Below are 20,052 nucleotides of genomic sequence, written 5' to 3' on the forward strand. Positions count from 1 at the left end.
TCCTGACTAACCTTGGGCCACTGGTCAGTCCCAAAGCTTCAGTCCAAGGTGTACCAGGGCCACTGTTGCTGACACCTGATCTAGCAGGAAGCTCTCTATTGGGTCTACCTGCTCTTGGCCACGAGTCAGTAGACAGGAGTCCGGTTATGTTGTGTTTTCCCTTACAAGGCATAAATACGGTTTTCTCTTTAAAAAGTAGTGCCTGCTCATTAAAGAAGATTTGGAAAATAAAATTTAAAAGAAAGAATTGCTAATTACTTTGCTGCTCAAACATAATCACTTTGAGCATCTTAGCATGTTTCTTTCCACTCTTTCCTTTTCTATGCACAGGCTTTAAAAGAAGCAGTTGTTATTAAGGCTGTTTGTCCTCTACTTTTTTTCTTATAATAGTGTCATGAGCATCTTGCCTGTACTGCTTGGGAGCATCATTTTAAATGACTGTGTAATATTCCATTAAGTAGACGGACCATCATTTACTTAACGTATTTTTGGTCTTGATCCCTTGAAGGCCTCCTTCCTCTGTTAACACATTTTGGTTCAATAACCCATGAAGTTGGCTAAACTCCCTTTTTGACTGATTTTCTGTCTCTGCCATTTCTTTGAGATAATGTGAAACGGACCTTCTTTTTGTTCGCCTTAAGCTTGGTGCATTCAAGCTTCAGATAAGCCTCTAGGTCTCATTATCCTTTGGTTTGATGAACACAGTTGTATTTACTGTCCCCTCCCTGGTCCTACAGCTTCAGTTCTGGGCACCCCCCAGCCCTTACAGGCAGGTGCTCCTGTGGATGGTAGGCCCCCCAGTGTGCTCCTGCCCCATCACCGATGTGCCTCTCAGCCTTGTGGTCCATGTACAGCATTCAGGAGGTTTCCCCAGCTGCAATGTGGGATGTTTGCCCGAGAGAGAACAGCATTTCTTTGCCCCCCCCCCTTTTTTTTTTCCTTTCCAGACACATACATTTCCCTTCCTGTTGGGTGGCCCAGGGTGCCCCGTTGGCTGGATTGGGGAGCTGGCTGCCTTACACTTCCATGGCCCTGGCCTGTGTCTCTCCCTTCTCCCCTTCCTGACTTCCCTTGCCCTCATGCTTCCACCCCATGGGCCCTCCCTCACCGTGCTGTCACTGCGCTCCTTCTCCCGGCTGCCCTGGCCCGGCCCATTTCGGTGACCTCCGTGCTGCATTCCTGCTTGGGGACCGAGCCGCCGTAATGATGTTGGTGGCGCAGGTTAGCAGATGGCGGCCGCAGCAATGAGACCTGACATGTTCTAATGACTCCCTCCTTCCCAGCCTTGGAGCGGCCGGGGTTTCCTTGAGGCATTTTCGGAGGGGGCCACGGGAACTCGGGGGGACCCCAGGTGCCGATGGGGTCCGTGACCTTTGCTGCTATAATATCAGTGTTTCACAAGCAGGGCGGTTCGGGAGCCCACTTGCAGCCCATCAAAAATTGATTTAATTGCAATTTTTCCTCCAATTAGGAGCACTGGAGCCTGACTAATTGGAGTAATAGAGAGTAATAAGGCTCAGATAAAAAGCCTTCCTCGGCGGCCTTTGTATCTCGTGTCAGTGCCTGTCAGAGGTCAGAGAGCTTGCATATTCTATTAGGCAGCCCGGCCTTCATTTGTACAAATTAGTTTACCCAACAGTAATTAAAATGCCAATGCGGGTTGAAGAGAACTGAATACACTTGATGGGCATGTTGGTGACTGATGTGACAGCTCTGGTGGCCTCCCTTGCCAAAGTGTGTCAGCCGCGGCTCAGAGGCAGCCGGGGCCTGGGCTGGCCGGGTGGCTCCGGGCCAGCCACAGGGCACAGCTGCGAAGCACGCCCCTCTGCCGCCGCCCGGCCACCCCTTTCTTCTTCCAGGTGGAGCCGTTGGTTCAGTTGTCTGTTTGTTCATCCGACAAGCGCTCGAGGTCTCAGGCAGTGTCCGGCATCGTGTGAGGTGCGGCGAGAGAAGGCACAGGGCCAGGCCCCGGCTCAGATCCCGGCTCTGCTTGTGGCTCCTTGTGGGAGCCACGGGCCTCAGTTTTCTGGCCTGTAAAATAGGGCCAGTGGTATCTGCTGCACCGGGTTACGAGGATTGGATGGGATGAGGTTTCTGAAACCCTTCCTCAGAAGCTAGTGCATAGCAGGTGCTCAGCAAATGACGAGTATCATTAAGAGGCCCTAAAGGAGGGGCGCCTGGGTGGCTCAGTGGGTTAAGCGACTGCCTTCGGCTCAAATCATGATCCCAGGGTCCTGAGATCGAGCCCCACGTCGGGCTCCTTGCTCAACGGGGAACCTGCTTCTCTCTCTGCCAGCCGCTCCCCCTGCTCGTGCTCACTCTCTGTCAAATAAATAAAATCTTAAAAAAAAAAAAAAAAAGGCCCTAGAGGAGCCTACCTTCTTCCCGGCCTGCTCATGCCTGAGTAATTTCCCTTCTTCCCTCCTCCTCTCTTCTGGTTCTTGTTGTTTTCCATTCCTCAGTTTGAGTACCAGAACCCCTGATGCTCCTGGGGTCTCTCTCTGATGTGGGGGCTCCTGCGTCACCTTCTTGGGCCTGAGGATGATCTCTGTGATGCCAGGTTTGCTTGAGCTGGAACCAGGGGGCCAGGAAGGTAGGTCGGGAATCTGGACAAGGTCTGGGGCAAGATGGGACATGGGAGGAGCCTAGCTTCTGATAGGGGCTTTCTCATCTGAAGAGAGTAGAGTTTATAGAATCAGAATGACTTTTATTTATTTTTTAAAAGATTTTATTCATTTGAGAAAGAGAGAGATTGAGAGCATAAGTGGGGAGAGGCAGAGGAGAAGCAGACTCCCCACTGAGCAGGGCTCGATCCCAGGACCCTGAGATCATGACCTGAGCCAAAGGCAGATGCTTAACTGACTGAGCCACCTAGGCGACCCAGAAGCAAAATGACTTTTCGACCCTCAAGCTGAGAGTGTGTACTTGTACAAGAGAATGTGTGCTTGGACAAGAGTGTGTGCGCTTGGACAAGAGTGTGTGCGCTTGGACAAGAGTGTGCGCTTGGACAGGAGTGTGTGCGCTTGTACGTGTGTGCGCGCTTGTACAAGTGTGTGTATGAGTGTGCTTGTACGAGTGTGTGTGCTTGGACAAGAGTGTGTGTGCTTGTACAAGTGTGCGTGCTTGGACAAAAGTGTGCTTGTACGAGAGTGTGTGTGCTTGTACGAGTGTGTGTGCGCTTGTACGAGTGTGAGTGTGTGCGTGTACAAGTGTGCACTTGTACGAGTGTGCTTATACGAGTGTGTGTGCGCTTGGACAAGAGTGTGTGCGCTTGTACGAGTGTGTGTATGAGTGTGCTTGTACGAGTGTGTGTGTGCTTGGACAAGAGTGTGTGTGTGCTTGTACAAGTGTGCGTGCTTGGACAAAAGTGTGCTTGTACGAGAGTGTGTGCTTGTACGAGTGTGCGTGCGCTTGTACGAGTGTGTTTGTGTGCTTGTACGAGTGTGCACTTGTACGAGTGTGCTTATACGAGTGTGTGTGCGCTTGGACAAGAGTGTGTGCTTGTACAAGAGTGTGTGCGCTTGGACAAGAGTGTATGTGCTTGGACAAGAGTGTGTGTGCTTATACGAGTGTGTGTTTGGACATTAATGTGTAGATACTGTTGGTACTTCTCATCTATAATCTGGTTGTGGTGTTTATGAGGGATTTCACTTCCCCAGCGACATGGGACTGTAGCATGTGTCCTTCAGGTCTGAGTCTGGTGATGTGGGAGTTGTTTAGGAAGCAGAGGGACCCCTTCACAGCTCCTAGGTCTAGCTTCCTCGGCCTTGTCGGCTCTGAGCTCCACAGGGCCCTTTCGGTCCAGTTCCACAGACTTGGACCAAGTACCTCCTCTAGGCCAGGCCCTGTGCCGGGCAGCAGAGGACACAGGAGCCACCTGTGTGGTCCATGATCTCAAAGGGAAGATGGGGAGATAACCCCCAAAATACCATGTGTCCCCTGAGGGTAAGATAAAGCCTGGTAGAGACTTGGAAGAAGACTGGTCAAGTCCCATGGGGAGCCAGAAGCTTCTGCTTCAGCATGGGTTTGCCGTCCCTGTCCCTAGGACACCTCTAAGAACAAGATGGGACTGAGGGCAAAAGCCACTTGACTCTTATTTCCGTTCTGAGGAGAGCTGGCTTTTTCTGTAACTTCAGATTCTAAGTTGAGATGATAGCAAAGACCTTTTAACGGGTCAGACTCCTGGAGTAGTCTGTTGGGAGGTGCCATCGAAGAGGTGGTGCGTGTGTCTGTTTAGGGTGCCTCCGAGCATTTGTTGGGAACCTCGGGCACGCGGGGCGCAGGGCCTGGCATGGTGAGGGCGTGGGCCGTCTGCTGGCGGATGAAGGCGGACTGCTGCCCGTGGAGCAGTCTGGCGATCCATGCAGGCGAGATGGCTTGGTGGAGGCTGAGCTCGTGGGGGCAGGAGGCCTCCTGCAAGGGGCACATCCCACCCCACCTGCTCCTAAGTTTGGGAGCACCTTATCCAGTGCGGCTCTGGGGAGGGGAGCAAGTGTGCAGAGGGAGTTGATGAACATCCCTGGGAGCCTGGCCGGCACTTCGTTTTCCCTTCCTGACCGGTGGGAACCATAGCTTCTATCTGGTGAACTTACCGTGCGGTGGGAGGCATCCTTCAGGCGTCCCAGGACTGCGAGTTCTGTCTTCTCTTGTGCTCCGTGTGTCTCCTACGCTTGGGCAAGACTGCACGTGGGCACACCCTTCTCATCTCCCGTCCCTGGATGTGGCTGGCCTGTGGCTTTTGCCTGATGCCTCCTGAAGTCCATGGGAAGTGGAAGGTGAGGTGGGGAGCGAGTGTGGCCACAAGCAGGGAGGAATAGTGGGAGGTGTGCAGGGCTGCGTCTGCAGCCAGCTTCACCCCCACGAGTCCCGGCCGTCCCCATGGTTTGGGCGTGAGGCCCGGTGTGTGTTCCCAGCGGAACCTGGCTCCCAGGCTGCTTGACTGCTGCTTACCAGGCTTGTACCAAGTGTTAAATTTGATTAAACGCTCAGGTCCCCCTGTGTGCTGGGTGGGGAGCAGCGGGGGGTCTCTCTACTTTCCTTCCTTCTCTTCTTCCCTGCACCACAGGGTTGGGCAAGGGAAGAGGGCAGCTTTTGGAAAGCAACGTTTCTGGGTGCTGTGTCCAGGTGATCATGACAGGCCTTTGTGTGGCGTGAAGGTGAGAGGCACTCCTGCCGGTGGCAGATGAACGGGGCTGGGGTGGGGGGGACAGGAATAGAGAGGGACGGGGGTCCCAGGAGAAGGCACTTGCGGCCCCACTCCAGCCTTCTGGGAGCTGTTGGGAGTGACAGATTCAGGTTCAGGGGCTTCCTCCCCTTCCCCTCATCTCAACTTACCTCGTCACTAGTTAAGGCTGTGGCCGGTCAGAGGCCTGCCGCAGGCCTCCCTGGATGTCTGTGCATCCGTGCTGGCGCCCCTCACCTGGCCTGTGCCCCTCACCTGGCCTGCACGTCTCGAAAGTCTGAAGGGCCCAATTGCCCGCTCGAATGCTTTCCAAGTGGCTATTATGTTTCCAACCCAAGGTAATTGGCTTTACCAGTTATTAATGGATTACCCTCAAGAGAAAAATGTGGAGGGGAGGGAGGTGAGGACAACCTCTCCTGGCTTTGCAGTTCGGGGCTTCCGTGTCCAGTGGCTGGGAGTCACTCGGGGCAGGACAGAGTGGCTGCTTTGGCTGCCATTCCAGTGGAGTGGTCACCAGCACTCCTGGGGGTCAGAAGGAAGCCGGGGGAGCATGTCCCAGGAGGAAGTCTTGGCTTGAGGCATGGAAGCCCCAGGGTGGCTCATGTGGCCTATTTTATCAGCTGGGGGTTGAAAAACAGACACCTGCCGTGCAATTTGGATTGTCCATCAGTGGCTTGACCAATGCCTGCCCCCATCGGCAACTGCAGGCCACCTCTACCCCCCTTTGCCCCCTCCAAAGCCCCTGGCTTCTTCAGAGCCCTCGCCACAGAACTCTGTCTGCCCACTGACCTGCTTAGGACCAGAGAGCCACAGGTGGTGGGCAGGGCCAGGGTGGATGGGCCAACGGGTCATTGGTCTGTCTAGCCCCCTCCCCCCAGCGCCCGACCTATAGGGACACGGCCCTTCCCCGGCCCCAGGGCTCCTGAGTGACATGACTGCTTTCAGCTCTCCTGCTCCGGGTTAGGTGTTCCAGCTGGGGTTCCCGCCGGCATCCCTCCCCACCCAGCAAGTCCTCCACCAAGGTGTGGCCTGGCACTTAGGTCCCAGGTGTGGCCTTGGGGCTCCACCGGCCTGGCTCATGGCACAGAGCTTGCCCACCGGCCTTGTGCCTCCACCTAAAAATGGGGCTGCACATGGCATGTGTTGAACTTTTTAGGGGTTTAAGAGTTACTCTGGGGAAATAGTGTCACTGTGCTCTAAACTCTGCCTGCCTGCCAACTCATTCCATGGCAGCGGCGCCCCCCTGCCCCTTCGCGTGCTCTCCTCCCGGCCTCGCGCACCAGCACACCTGGAGTTAGTGGCCTTTGATGGTTCCCTCTGCACAGTTCGGTGCCATTACACCTGCCCTGGGCTTGCGGCACGTTACCTAGCTCATAACGCCTTCAACAGTGCCCCCCAACCACCCTGACCTCTGACCAGGGTCTCTTCTTCCCCTACCCAACAGCCTGTTCCCCGGGGGCCTTTTCTGCAGCCTGACAGGCCTGCCCTCCCTTGGCCTGAGGGTTGCACATGTAGAGATGTGGTTTTTTGGTGGGCAGAGACCACAAGACCTTTCTGAGTGGCGAGCTCCTCTGTCCTTACACCTGTGGGGGCCCCTGGGATCTTGTAGACCTCCCCATGCTTCCAGTCATCTTCCTGCAGCTTCTCTGACGTGCCCCCCTGCCGCAGCCCCTTCTCTCGTCCTGTCTCCACTCTGTGATCCCCGGAGAATGAGCACTGCACTTGCAACTGTGTCGCCGTCCCCGCCACAGGTTCTGACAAGCCCGCCCTGACTCTGCTCTCCTTTTGTTTGGCAGCTCTTTTGTGACAGGGACAGCTTGTTGTGGGCACTTCTCACCCTTAAGAATCTGGGACCTCAACAGGTAAGAGATTCCTGAGCCACCATGGCTTCCCGTGGGGGTGGGGCTGGAGCAGCCAGGGAGGCACAGCAAAGACCTTTGGGCCCACCTGCCCCATTGGCCACCAGGTGGTCCAGGAGGAGGCTGGGAAGCACCCGGCCCACGACCCACTGACCGCCTCCAAGACGTGCGCGCTCCCCTGGCCTCGTTAGAGTTAGCTTGAGGAAACTGTTGGAAGGAATTTGTAATAGGTAAATAATTTCACTTAGAAATTAGGGTAACAACAACCATTTGGATTTGCGATATTTTTCTCTAAGGAGTGTCTGATTATGTGGCTACATAAAATCCCATCTATCCTAAAATAAAGATTTCGGAAGTGACCTACAGATCCATAAAAAGAATTATACAGAACAGTTAAAATACATCCAGGTTTTATTCACAATTCTCTGCCTTGGCAGGCTTGACACATTCCTGTCGGATTATCTACCATTCTGATGAGCTTTTATTTTGTTTTTTTAGCTTTTTATTTTGAAATAATTATAGATTCGTAAGAAGTTCCAAAAATAGAACAGCAAGGTACCTGTGTAGCATTAGATAATATATACGTTAATACATAATACAAATCAGAACCAGGAAATCGACATTGGTATAATCCACAGAACTTTATTTAGATTGTAGTCATTTCTGTGTGTGTGTGTGTGTGTGTGTGTGTGTGTGTGTGTAGTTCTGTGCAGTTTTATCCCATGTGTAGATTCACGTTACCATTACCACAGTTAGGATACGGAACTGTCGGAACCGTCACTTGCCCCCCTCCCAGTCGCACCGTCTACCCGCCATGCCCTCCGGCACTCCTCTTGTCCCTAACTAACAACCACCTATGTGTTCCCCGTCTCTATAATTGCGTCAGTTTGAAAGCATTATATAAGTGGAATAGTGTACGTAACCTTTTGAGATTTGCTTCCCCTCCATACCAGTAGTTGCGCTGAGAGGGCTTTACTCGAGGTTGCTCGGTAGTGGTCCCTGGTGGGGATGCACCACGGCACTCTCCCGTTGAGCAGCACTCCCCCACTAAGGACATTGGGTTATTTTCAGTTTTTTGACTATTGCAGATTAAGCTGTCATAAACATTTGTATATAAGCATTCATGTGGACCTGGGTTTTCATTTCTCTGGGATTAATGCCCCAAACTCTTTGAATATCTGTACCATTTTATAATCCAGCCCTGGTGTAGGGGAGATCTAGTTCCTTCACCTCCTCAACAGCATTTGGAACGATCACTGTTTCTTATTTCAGCTATTCTCACAGGTGTGGTGTCTGGTGGCTTTAATTGGAATTTCCTTAATAGTTAATGATGATGAACATCTTTTTATGTGCTTTTTTTTGCCTTCTGTATATTCTCTTTGGTAAAATTGCTGCTCAGGTCTTTTGCCCATTTTCTAATTGAAGAGGTTGCTTTTTCACTGGAGTTTTGAGAGTTCTTTATATGTTCTAGATGTGAGTCCTTTGTCAGACATGAGGTTTGCCTATACCTTTAAGTCTGGAGCTTGTCTTTTTATCCTCTTGATAGGATAAAAGACCAAAGTTTTAAATTTTGATGACGTCCAAATTATTGACTTTTTCTTTTTGTGCTCTTGGCGTGAAGTCTGAGAAGTCTTACCCTAGCTTCAGGCCCCTACGTTGTGGTTTGCAGTGCCGTGATTTACAGGAGCTCTGCCCGCCTGTCTCCTGCCTCAGCTGCTCTAGCACGTCTCCTCTCTCCATCTCCCCAGGAAAGTATTAGCCATATCTTTTTGTTTTCCTGAAAAATCTGTCATATTGTCAGTATTTCCAAAAGATTTTTTTATAAAGATTTTATTTATTAGAGGGGGGCAGAGGGAGAGGGAGAAGCAGACTCCCCGCTGAGCAGGGACCCCCCCCCCCACCCCCCAGTGTGGGACTCCATCCCAGGACCCTGAGATCATGACCTGAGCTGAAGGCAGATGCTCAACCTACTGAGCCCCCCAGGCGCCCCTCCAAAAGATTTTTTTTTTTTAAACACATGAGATGTTTTCATTAAATATGGTTTTCTTTACAACATTCTCTGGTGGTCATCCAACCAGAGGGATCGGAGACTCGCAGCTTCCCCAGATACCACATTACATCTTTGGATAGCTCTGAGAGTTCTCATGCCTGTCCTTCAGCAAGGGTTGATCTGCTTCCAGGAGCTGTGATCCTGGATAAGAAGCGAGTTGAATCATGCCTCTGAAGACAGGCCTTTAAATATTTGAAAACTTTGGTCCTGCTCCTCCAGCGTCTTTTTTTTTTTTTTTAAGATTTTATTTATTTATTTGACAGAGGAAGAGCAAGAGCGGGAACACAAGCAGAGGGAGAGGGAGAGGGAGAAGCAGGCTTCCGGCTGAGCAGGGAGCCCGATGCGGGGCTCCGTCCCAGGGCCCCGGGATCATGACCTGAGCCAAAGGCAGATGCTTAACGACTGAGCCGCCCAGGCGCCCGTGTCTTCTCTTTATCAGGCCAGAAGTCTGAGGACCTTTAATTGTTGCTCATAAACATCAGTAAAGGTGCTTTTGGCTAAAAGTAATGAGGACCTAATTCAAAGTGGCTCAAACAATAAAGGGGTTACTATTATCTTGAATGACAAGGAGTCCATCCAGGAGTTGGGTGGTTCACTGCTTCCAGGATTGATGGGTTCGGCAGCTCAGTGAAAGCTTGAGAGCCCATCTCAGCTTTCTGCTTTGCCACCTCAAAGTGGGTTTTGCCTTTACTTCCCCTCAGGCTTGTTCACAAAAGCTCTACCAACCCGTTAGGCAGTACCCAAAGGGAGGAAGGAAGAGGCCATGTCCCTGCCTGGGGTCCCTTTATAAGACGGGGAGCCCTTTTAGAGGAGCCCCCAAGCAGACTTCTCATATTTAGTGAGCCACAAGTGTGTTCTGGTACTCACCCCAGACCAAACTGTGGCAAGGGAAATGGAAGGAGCGGTCCAGATTGGCCTGGGCCTGGGGAAGAGCCCGGCTTTCCGGGCACGCACACTGGCAGTGGGGGTCGGGGGGGTGGGCACAGAATCCGCTGCTGGTCAGCAAGAAGGAAAGTGAGCAGTAGCTGGGTGGGCGACCTGTGGTGTTGGCCTCCCACTTGGTTTAGGACATTCTCACCTGAAAGCTTCTCCAGTTCATCTGGTTGCATCCCTCTTGAAGTGGGATGTTCACAGCTGAGTCATGAACACACCAGGCGTGAGCTGATGAGTGGCAGGTGCTCTGTCATCTTCCTTATTCTAGATCTTTGGCTTTTGTTAACATAGCCGATGGTCGCCTCATACCGTTGCCAGCACAGCGGAAACTTCCAAGGCTTCCTTTGTTCTGTAGCCTCTGGGATGTTGGAGTGCCTGAGTCTGTGAGGTTTGTTCCTGTGGCTTACCCTGCCAAACTCCTACCACTGGCAACTCCTTGCTTCTGCATGGGACACAGGCAGAAGGAACCCCTCCTCTGGTGTGTGCGGGGGTCGGGGGGGCTGTGAGGGCTGCAGAGGGAGCACGGGCTGCTGGTCAGACAGACTTGGGTTCTAGAACGGACTCTGCTGCTGATTAGCTCTGTGATAAGGGGGCCTCTCTGGGCCTCGGCTTCCATTATTTGTAAATGAGATTTAATTATCTCTGCTTAACAGAACTAGTATGAAGAAGGCATTATTTTGAAAAAGTGCCCATACAGTACCTGTCTCCTTCACTCTGTCCTTCCCCACCCGCGGCTGCCTTCCGCATTAGGACCTTAGAGTTTGCAGAGGCTCAGCTTTTTAATTCTCCAAATACCTGTGGCCTCGTGACCACTAGAGGTGGAGTGGTCCTGCTGACCTGGCATAGAGAAGGCTCCTGACAGTACGTGAGGCTGCAGGCCACAAGAGAGGTGTTGCTGCTGGAAGTCCGTCTCAGTCACGTGGCTGGCCCTTGGGCCGGGCACCCTCGCTGGCCTGTGTTCAGGATGGCGAATGAGCCGGAAGGCAGGGGGTGCACCACTGTGGCCCACTCTTCTCTCTGAGGTCGAGTCATCTTGGAGGGCCTCTTCTGCCTGTGGTCTCCTCTGTGGGGGTTACTCCTGGGCACAGATTTATGGTCAGGATGTACTTACAAGGCACCAACTCCTTGAGTAGCACTCCCTTATGAAATCCCTAGTCCTCCTAAACCCCAAACCCTGGGTCTTTCCAGAACCCAAGAACCACCCAAATGAGAAACTGCCCTGCTCCCTTTGGGCGGCCCCGGGCAACAGGTGGTGGTGTCTCCTCTCTGGCCCTCAGACCCCCCGGGCCTCGTTGAAACATCCGTCCCGTTCCCAGGGAAGCTTGGAAGCCTGAGTGGTGCAGGGCTTGAAGGAAAGAAGGCCTGCTGGAGGCATCTGCTTCTGGTGGGAGGAAGTGGATGGACAGGGTGACTGTCTGTAGCTGTCTTTCCCAGAGAAGCCCAAGCAGATAATAAAGCCATGTAGAAAATAGGATTAAGGTAATGAACAGGCAGGACAGAGTTTGATCTTTCAATAATGCCAAAGCCTGAGTGACAGGCCAATCTGGAAGGTGGAGCAGCACCGCCGGCAGGACTTGGTGGCGGGCGCTGTGCGGGGCTGGGTGGATTCCTTGCTTTTAACCTGTCACTGCTGAAACCTGAGGAGCGCCGGGATTTTCTCTTTTATGTGTGTGCTGTAACTTGGGGGGAAGGAGTGCTGGAGGGGCAGTTTTGCTCGGAGCATCACCCCTCTGGGGCCGCCCTCAGGAGGACGGTGGGGGCTGGGACACACCTGGGGGTGTGGGGGCCCTGCTGGGCATGTTTTCTCCCTGCTGTCTCTCAGGGACCCGCTGTCAGGTCACTTAGGCTACTTCTCACAGTGCCCAGGGACCCCTTCAAAATCACCATGACTCCCTGAGCCCTTTGTTCCATCAAGACTCCTGGAGACTGTTCTCCCTCCAGGCTAGGGAGGGGGAGGTGCTGGCTGGAGGGCACAGATCAGAGGGTGGCTGTGGGCATACAGCCGTTGCTTCGATGGCAAGAGCTTGGCTGTCTCTCTCTCCCTTCTCCCTTTTCTGCCTTTCTTTCCCCTGGAGTTGGAAACCATGGGCAGGGCCCAAAGACAGGGCGTTTCTAACCTGTCTAAACCAGGCAGAGAGAAAGATGGAGTCCTTTACCCATCCTGGAGGTGCCAGAGTGTTCCTGCTTCCAAGGGTAGATGGTCTTCAGGTCCAGTTGCAGTCCCCCAAGGGCTCCATCTTGACAGAGAGTGCCAACAGCCAACCACTGAAGCATCCCTCACTAGGCCCCGTGGTCCCATCAGACCCCAAGGAACTGGGCCAAAACCGTCCCGTTCTGAGCCTGGGGTCTGAAGGAATCCAGGCCCATCTTAGGTCGTCTGTGTGCATTTGAGCAGGAAACTCAGCTAGGTCCCGGGGAAGGTGTGTCTGTGTGGGGTATACCTCCCAGCTGCTGAAAGGCCTGGGAGGTCAGACTGGCCAGACATCATATACAGCCCTCCTCCTGGCCTTGTTCTCACCATGGGTTCCTCATTTCTGCCGAGGGCATTTGAGCTGGATCTAGCAGTGGTGCAGGTGGGCAACAGGGTGGAGAGGCCTGTGATCCCGGACCTGCAGGGATCCTAGTGGGTACAGCCACAGCCCTCAGCCAGCCTGGGGGGAACTAGGAATGGAATAGGGGTGGGCTTAGGTGACCTGGCTACTCCTAGGGCATTGAGGGTTCAGGTCCTAGGTGTGTGACTGTATATGGGCCCCGGCACACATCCCCTCACCTCCCCTTCCAGCCGAGGTCATCCTGGTTCCCCATTACTCTTCCATTTCTATCCTAAAGCCCCTGAGTCTCCTCTTTCTCAGAGTTGCGGCAGATAGGCTTCTCATACAATCCGACAGGCGCCCTCTATTTTCCCCTCTGAGCCTCTGCCCTAGCTGCCCCCTGTGCCTGGATTCTGCCCTCTCCATCCTGCTTACTCTTTGGTGCACACAGCACCGCCACCACAACGCCTTCCCTGATCCTAGCCCCTGTGGCTGGAGTTGGTAACCCTTAGAGCACTCACAGGGCTGCCTTGTCGGCCACCAGGGATGAGGGACCCTGGGGGGAGCACGGGAGATGCATATCAGAGCAGCTAGTGGCCTTTACAAAGGCGAGGGGTGCCTGGTGGCAGCCCTTTCCAGCGGCCTACAGAAGGGAGCCGCGTCCCCGGCACAGACTGGGCCCACCCAGCCCAGGTGCGGCTTCGTCTCTGCCTTCGCCTCCACCTTCGCCTCCACCTTCGCCTCCACCCCGGGCGGCCCAGCCCTCGGTCAGGGTGATTGGGGAACTGCCCTCTTTAAAGTAACTGCCTTCTCCTTTGAAAGTATTACTGACAGATTTTTTCATTTTCTTTTTTCTTTACCTCTTTAAGGAACCCTGTAATTTCTTTCTTTCTTTCCCCCCCTTGCCTTTTTCTTTCTTGTCCCCTCTGTCCCCCTGAACTCTTTGAAATTGGCTCTCTGCCTGCTGACACCAAACTGATACTTTGCGTTTCACTTCTCCTTATCCCTTTATGGCAACAGATGTTGAAATTTTGTATCCTTTTATCTGCCCGGCTGCCCCTTCCTGTAATTACGGGCCCCTTGTTAGCAGTACAAAGTGGGCTGCCTGGCTGCCCGGCCTTTGAGCCATTGTGTCTGAACACGTGTGCGCGGGCGGGCGCGGGGGGCCGCGCACGCGCGCACACATGCAGGGGAGAGGCTGTGGGCTCGGGCAGGGCCCTTCCCGCTCGCCTGATGGGGCCGAGGCAGGCGAAGTTTCCATGGGCTTCTCCTTGTCTCCACCACTCCGGTGTTACACTGGGGACATCCTGTGCCTCCTTGATTCCCGCCCGCCCCGCCAGAGGGCTGGACAGGACGAGCGCCTCCCTGCTGAGAAGACTGGTGACTCCCTGCCCGCCCCCCCCCCCCCCGAGTTCGTGCCCGCCGAGCGCGCGCACCCGAGGGCCGTCGCGGTCCGAAAGCCAGATCCCGGGCAGACCGGAGGGCCTGCCAGGGGCAAACCTGGCACCGGTGCCCCGGCTCTGCACCCCTGCTGGGGCGGGTCCTTCACCCGCGTCGTCCCCCTGCTCCTGTCGCTGCCTGTCCCACTTCTGTCACTCCTTGGAGAACCACTCCATGCCCACAGGCCAAAATGTTCTCTGATCTGTGCTCTTACAGTAAAACTTTCATTTCTCTTTGGGGACCCACCCGGTCACCCCTTGTATTGTTAGTTGGATGCATGACAGACTCTCCTTCCCTGGACTGAGAACTTCTGGAGGACAGGGAGGGCTCCTTCAAAGCCATCCCTGACATCTCCCTGCAGTTCCTACTAAAGCACAGTGCCTGGTATACAGAAGGTGCTCATTAAATGATTGTTGCTCAAAGAAAGGAAAAGGAGGAAGGAGAGGGGTGGGAAGGAGGAAAAACCTGCCCTCCTGAGTGACCGTGTCTGGGCCAGCTTATACCTTCAGGTCCTCTGTCCCCGGGAGCCAAGCTGAGGGAAGGTGAACTGTGTGTCACTCTTCCATCCTGGCCCTCCCCTGAAAGCCACCGTTGTGTCTTAGGGTCACACATACATGCCAGGCGGAGGAGCGAGAACTTCTAGATCTCCAGGGAACATCCTCTGTCCCGAGCACAGACGGCCCCGCCAAGGACGGGGACGCCGTGTGTTAACAGTGGCTGTAAAGCGGCGTGGGGGCCACAGGCATTCATAGATGCAGGCAGGGAGGCAGGACGGGGACCTGGCTTCTCCTAGCTCAGGGCCCTCTAACACAGGGGCACTTTCTGCGGGCCGTGGCCTGTGTTGGGAGCAGGGGCAGGCCGGGCAGGGAGGCAGACGGAGGCTGGGATGAGCGGACTCGGGACAGCGTGGCCACTGGCTTGCGGCTCGGCAAGGCCCAGAGCAGGAGCAACTGGGACATCTGGGTCTTCAGGGCCAGCACCTACCTCCGGTTAGCTGTCCCTATATGTCCCCTAAAGATGGCGGTGGAGGGGTCCTTATCTTACTAGATTTCCTTCTGTCAGGAAGCTCCTCCCTAGGCTCCCTCTTCCCTTGAGCTGGAATCGCTGTGCAGCAGGGTGGGAGCCCTGGTTCCCTCACCTGCTCGCCCCCTCAAGTCCCTGGGCTGAGGCCGCCCTCTGCTTGTTCTTCCCGCCCAGGTACTCTGGGGCCTGCCAGAGAACGCGGCACGCAGCCCGGCCTCCTTCGGGCAGCCCTCCCCGGCCCGCGCTCGTTCATCAAGCTCACAGGGGTGGCCCCATCTGTCTTTATCTTTCCCTGGGTGGAAAGAGAATTGCTGGAGTCAGGCTCGGGAGAGGCTGGGGTGTGGAGCCCCCCCCCCCCCCCCCCCCGCCCCAGCCCCCAGCGGCTCCTGGAGGCCCAGGCTTTGTGTGCAGGAGTTGTAAGGGAATGGACTTTTTGTCTGGCCCTCTGTAGTGACGGAGCCGGCCCTTGCTGCCGTCTTGGCCCGGGACTCTGAGGGGCAGTCCTGTTCCCACACAAGTTGTGCGACAGCCAAGGCTCTGCACCCCCCTCCCGCCCCCCACCGTGAGAGGCCGAGAAGCATTCTTGACATTCTTTCCAGAGAAAAGGGGTGAAACGTCTGAATTTGGGGGTCACCATGTTATACAAATTGCAATCTAATCGTTTTTACAAGAACACACTTGCAGGAAGAAAAGGAGCCCGAGAGGAGGGGCTGAGGAGACAGACAGCTTGTTTTGTCCCCCTTTCCCCCAAAGTTTGAGGCTATTGTCGGGCCGATCTTGCTCCCTTCCCCAGAGCTGTTGAGCTAGAGTTTTCTAGTTAAATTGGTCTTGGGGTGGGGGCCACGAAGGGCCCATGGTGCCATTTCTGTTTGTTTTCCCAAATCAAAGCCCCAGCAGGGCTCCCATGGCAGCGCTGGGCTGCTGTTTGGAGAGACGGGCCCTTTCCCAGAGCCGGCTGGGTCCGTGGAGGCCCTGGACTTCACCTCCCAGGCACCGCACAGCAGAGTCGTGAGGATCCCAGGCCCAGAAGCAAAAGAAATTTTGTCTTTTTATTGGCCCATTTGAAGTGTGTGTGGCCGTTTCAGAGAATCGGAGCACCAGGCAGCCGCAGAAAGAAACTCTTCTGTCTTGGGCCAGGCTGGTCTGGTGGACAAGGGGCTGTGGGACTTGGGCTGGCCTCAGGGAGGCTGGTGCTCACTCTGGCCCTCGGGTTTCCCCTGGCCGGCAGGGTTCTGTTTCTTGTCACAGACACTGGCAGGACTCTTTCCAGGGATGGCTTGGATGCTGGGACAGGGGCCCAGGGTGGCAACTTGTTCTGGGTATCGCCCTGATGCTGCTGGTCCCGACGCTGCTGCCCCTGTCCAGGCCCTGGGTGCCCGGCTCTCTTTCCCTCTGAGCCCTGGGACTGGGGGTGGGCAGGTAGAGCCATGCTGGGCTTCACGCCCCCAACCCCCACCGCCTTTCATCTTCTATTTCAAACAAACATGAAATTACTTCTGCAGATTAAAGGGGAGAGCTCCTCAGTCATTCCTGAAGGCCTCACTAATGGAAGGGGCCGGGCCCCCAAATCTGGAAGGAGGGAGAACTGTGGAGCCAAACAGCCCCCTACCTGGGTGTGCACAAATGTCCAGAAGTAGCTGTAAAAGAGAGGTGGTGGGGGGCAGCACGGACTCCTCTTAGGACTCTGGCCTGCCCAGGGTGGGTCAGTCATGGCTCGTAGCCCTTCCTGGGAGCCAAGGTCAGCCATCTCTAGGAGATGCTGATCTGTGGGTGGTGGCCTTCTGCCTGATCCCGGGATCTCAGGGTCCCCCACCACAGAGGCTTACCTTCTACCTCCCACAGAAAGAGGAACATCTGCCAAGGAGGCTGGGGGCCAGGGTGCTGACTTAGGGCCTGACCTCCCACTGACCGCAACAGTGTCCCTTGCTGGGGGTCACCTCATTGCCCAGGGCTCAAAGGGGAAAGGTAGAAGGGAACCCCAAGCCACCGCCTCTATTCCTTCAGCTTCTAGGGAAGATGGTGGCTGCACTGGGGAGGAGGGAGGTTGAGGGTCAGAGTCCGTGTGAGCTGGAAGGCCTGGGGCTGAAGTCCGCTTTCACACTTGTGGCTGGTAGCATCTGCCTCGGCCCTTTGGTGAACACTGCTTGTGAGATCCTGGAGTCCTCCGTCCCACTGCCGGGGCCTTTTACCTGGGTGTCCCTGGGAAGTGTTCATGGCCTTGCTTCTCCTGTCCTGCCAGGGAAGAGAGCCCAGCATCTCTTGGGTGAAAGTGCTGGATCGGGCCTGGAGGGTGCCCCTCTTCTCCTCCATCCCCCTCCCCGCCCCAGTCATTCTGCAGAAACTCCCTGCTTCTCCCCGTTCCCTAGCCACAGGGATTAGCGGGTGCACTTGATGTTGAGGGGTAGTTGCTAAGGCCAGAAGGCCCCCCTACGTGGTTGCTAAGGGTCTGGCATCAGGGCGAGGGGTCTGCCCACTGCCGCGGTCACGGAGGGAATTACACAGTCACAAAGAAATTGTTCTTCTCAGTAATCTGCTCTCGGCCACCGGGAGGGGCGAGGGTGGGGGAGCACGCTGGAGCCCAGCAGGCTGGGGGCTGTGATCACACAGGCGTGCTAGCCCTGGGCTGGGGGCCAGCCGGGCCAGGAACACCGGGGACCGGCCCGCTAAGCTGCTTTCTCAGCGATTTTTCTCCCCAGACACAAAGGTGTTTACTTGTTTTAACATCTCCTGGGACTCCCCTTCTCCCTTTGTGTGGTCTTTATCCCCAATGAGGTTTGAGCCCCAGATTACAGGCAGGAATTAAGGCATTGGACTCAGGCAGCTCAGAACTGCATGACCTGCAGGATCAAGAAGTATAAAGTAACCAAGTGTGTGTGTGCGCACAGGAGGGGGGCCGGCCTGTCCGCGAGGCCCATTCTTCCTCCCCGAGGGGCAGTGGCCAGGCGGCGAGCAGCTGCGATGCAGGCAGGGGCTGCGGGCCGATGGAGGCCTTTAGCTGCGGGAGGGGCAGCACGGCGACTGGGGTGACAGAGTGGGCATCCTGGGCCATTTCTTCCCTTGGCTCCTTCCTAAGGGAGCCTTGATCTTAGCTTGGCGGGGGAGGGGGAGAGCTGCATTTCCCCAGGGACTGAGGCCATTAGGTTAAAAGCTGGTGTGGGGACCAAGGCGGGACAGTCTCTCATCCTCTGCCCCTCTGTTCTCTCCTCAGTGGGCAGCTAATGACGCACCTGGGCAGTGACTTCCCCCCAGGGGCTGGGGTGTTGGATGTCATGTATGAGTCCCCGTCCACACTCTTGTCCTGTGGCTATGACACCTACGTGCGCTACTGGGACCTCCGAGCCAGTGTCCGGTGAGTGTGCGGCAGTCCCGGCGCGCCCCTGGAAGGCACGGGCCCTCCAGCCGGAGGCTAGGGAGCGGCAGCCGGCAAGGTCAGATCAAGCTGGGACTCCCCACTCGGCGGCCCTGGTCCCAGGGCCTGGGAGACCATAGCCACCAGGCGCTGATTAAGAGCCCGGGGAGTCATCAGGGTGCTGTCCCTCAGCATCCTGCCTTTCTCTCTGCCCTGCTGCCCAAGTCCTGTGACACGAAGCCAGCCATGTGAAGCACAGATGAGGGCCTCATCGGGCCTGGGGTTCGGGCATTGGCGAGAAAGAGCCCTTTCCAGAGGCGGCTTTCCCCGAATTAAGTCTGGCTTCTAAAGAGTCTGGTGATTCAGCTTCTGTCTCCTGGCCAGAATGGATTTCTAAGGCCCCTGTGGCAGCTGGGGTGGAGGGCACCCTGACCCTCCCTCTGATGGCCTCTTCCGGGACAGGAAGTGTGTCATGGAGTGGGAGGAGCCCCACGACAGCACCCTGTACTGCCTGCAGACCGATGGGAACCACCTGCTGGCTACTGGGTCCTCCTACTACGGGGTCGTGCGGCTGTGGGACCGGCGCCAGAGGGCCTGCCTCCACGTAAGCGCACCACGCACCCCCTTATTAGGGGCTGGATCTGGGAGTGGGGGTGCCTGGAGAAGGTGGGGGCGTCTGCACCGGGCCCGGGCAGCTGAGGTTAGGGCTCCCGCCCTCGGTTGCAGGCCTTCCCGCTGACCTCGACCCCGCTCAGCAGCCCTGTGTACTGCCTGCGCTTCACCACCAAGCATCTCTACGCTGCACTGTCCTACGACCTCCACGCCCTGGACTTTCAGAAGCCGTGACGGGGCCACCCGGCCTGTGGGCCAGGGAAGCCAGCTACTCAGGGACCCCTCCGCCTGGAGGGTGCAGGGATACCTCCGCCCCCGCCGTGCCTGTGCTCCTAGACCTGTCACCACAGTGCTTGGGCACTGTCAGGTAAAGGCTGCTGACTCCCGGGAATTTGGGGGTTACCCTCCTCCCCCCCGGAACTAACTGGAGAGAAGGGATCTGCTGCTTTGAGGGAATGGCTGAACCTGGCCGGGCCCTGCTTCCCTGTTGGCCAGAGCAAGGATCTGGTCTGGACAGGCCTGCCCTGTACCTTGCCCCTTCTTAGAGCCATGATAGCATGGAGTGAGGTGAGGGGCTCCAGCCGTCCCAGTTGGTCCCTTTCTGCCCCTTCCTTCGAAGGAGGGGTGAGCCTGCCAATCCTCTGCTCTGGCCCCTACCTCCTCAGTCTCCACCCTTGACCAAGCTCTTAGGGCTCATTCCTGGGGCACTGTGGCCTGGTCTTGCTTTGAAACTGAGGAAGGACAAAGGAAAGCTAGCAGTTTTGAGTGAGTCCTAAGCCAGCCCAATCTCAGGCCGGCTGCTAAGACATGCCACAATGTTCATTTTTGTAAAAATAAAGCTTGATTGTTCACAGATCCAGTTCCTCTCTGGCTGGGGAGCCCTGGGAGGTCTTAAGAGGGGAACAACATCTTCAAACTTGAGGATGAGCATGTTGGGGAAAGGGTAAGACCAGCCTCATGGCTCAGCGTGTCCCAAAGACCAAACCTCTCATTACCACTCACCCCTTTGGCCCCAGTGTTGGGGTGTGTGTCACCTGTGGGGTAGGGGACTGTGGAAGGGCTCTGCACTGTTG

The 20,052-nt window shown here is 55.7% G+C and overlaps 1 protein-coding gene across 6 annotated transcripts in view; it reads left to right on the plus strand.

Annotated features, from left to right (window-relative positions):
• Nucleotides 1-19,832, plus strand: part of FBXW4 (F-box and WD repeat domain containing 4) — an 81,222-nt gene extending 61,390 nt beyond the window's left edge. The window contains exons 6-9 of one of the 6 annotated variants that reach the window (XM_088019956.1): nucleotides 6,979-7,044; nucleotides 18,227-18,367; nucleotides 18,830-18,971; nucleotides 19,126-19,832. In XM_088019956.1, coding sequence (XP_087876082.1) covers nucleotides 6,979-7,044; nucleotides 18,227-18,367; nucleotides 18,830-18,971; nucleotides 19,126-19,350 — 574 coding nt within the window. In that variant the 3' untranslated portion in view covers nucleotides 19,351-19,832. Of the gene's footprint in view, nucleotides 1-6,978; nucleotides 7,045-18,226; nucleotides 18,368-18,829; nucleotides 18,972-19,093 lie in introns of those variants that run through there. The other 5 variants (XM_028098482.2, XM_088019958.1, XM_088019959.1 and 2 more) reach the window with 5 other exon arrangements.
• Nucleotides 19,833-20,052: the final 220 nt, after the last annotated feature.

Source organism: Eumetopias jubatus, unplaced genomic scaffold (assembly GCF_037043125.1).
Source record: "Eumetopias jubatus isolate StellerSeaLion01/CBP00866 unplaced genomic scaffold, mEumJub1_p1.0 scaffold_17, whole genome shotgun sequence".
Lineage (NCBI taxonomy): Eukaryota > Metazoa > Chordata > Mammalia > Carnivora > Otariidae > Eumetopias > Eumetopias jubatus.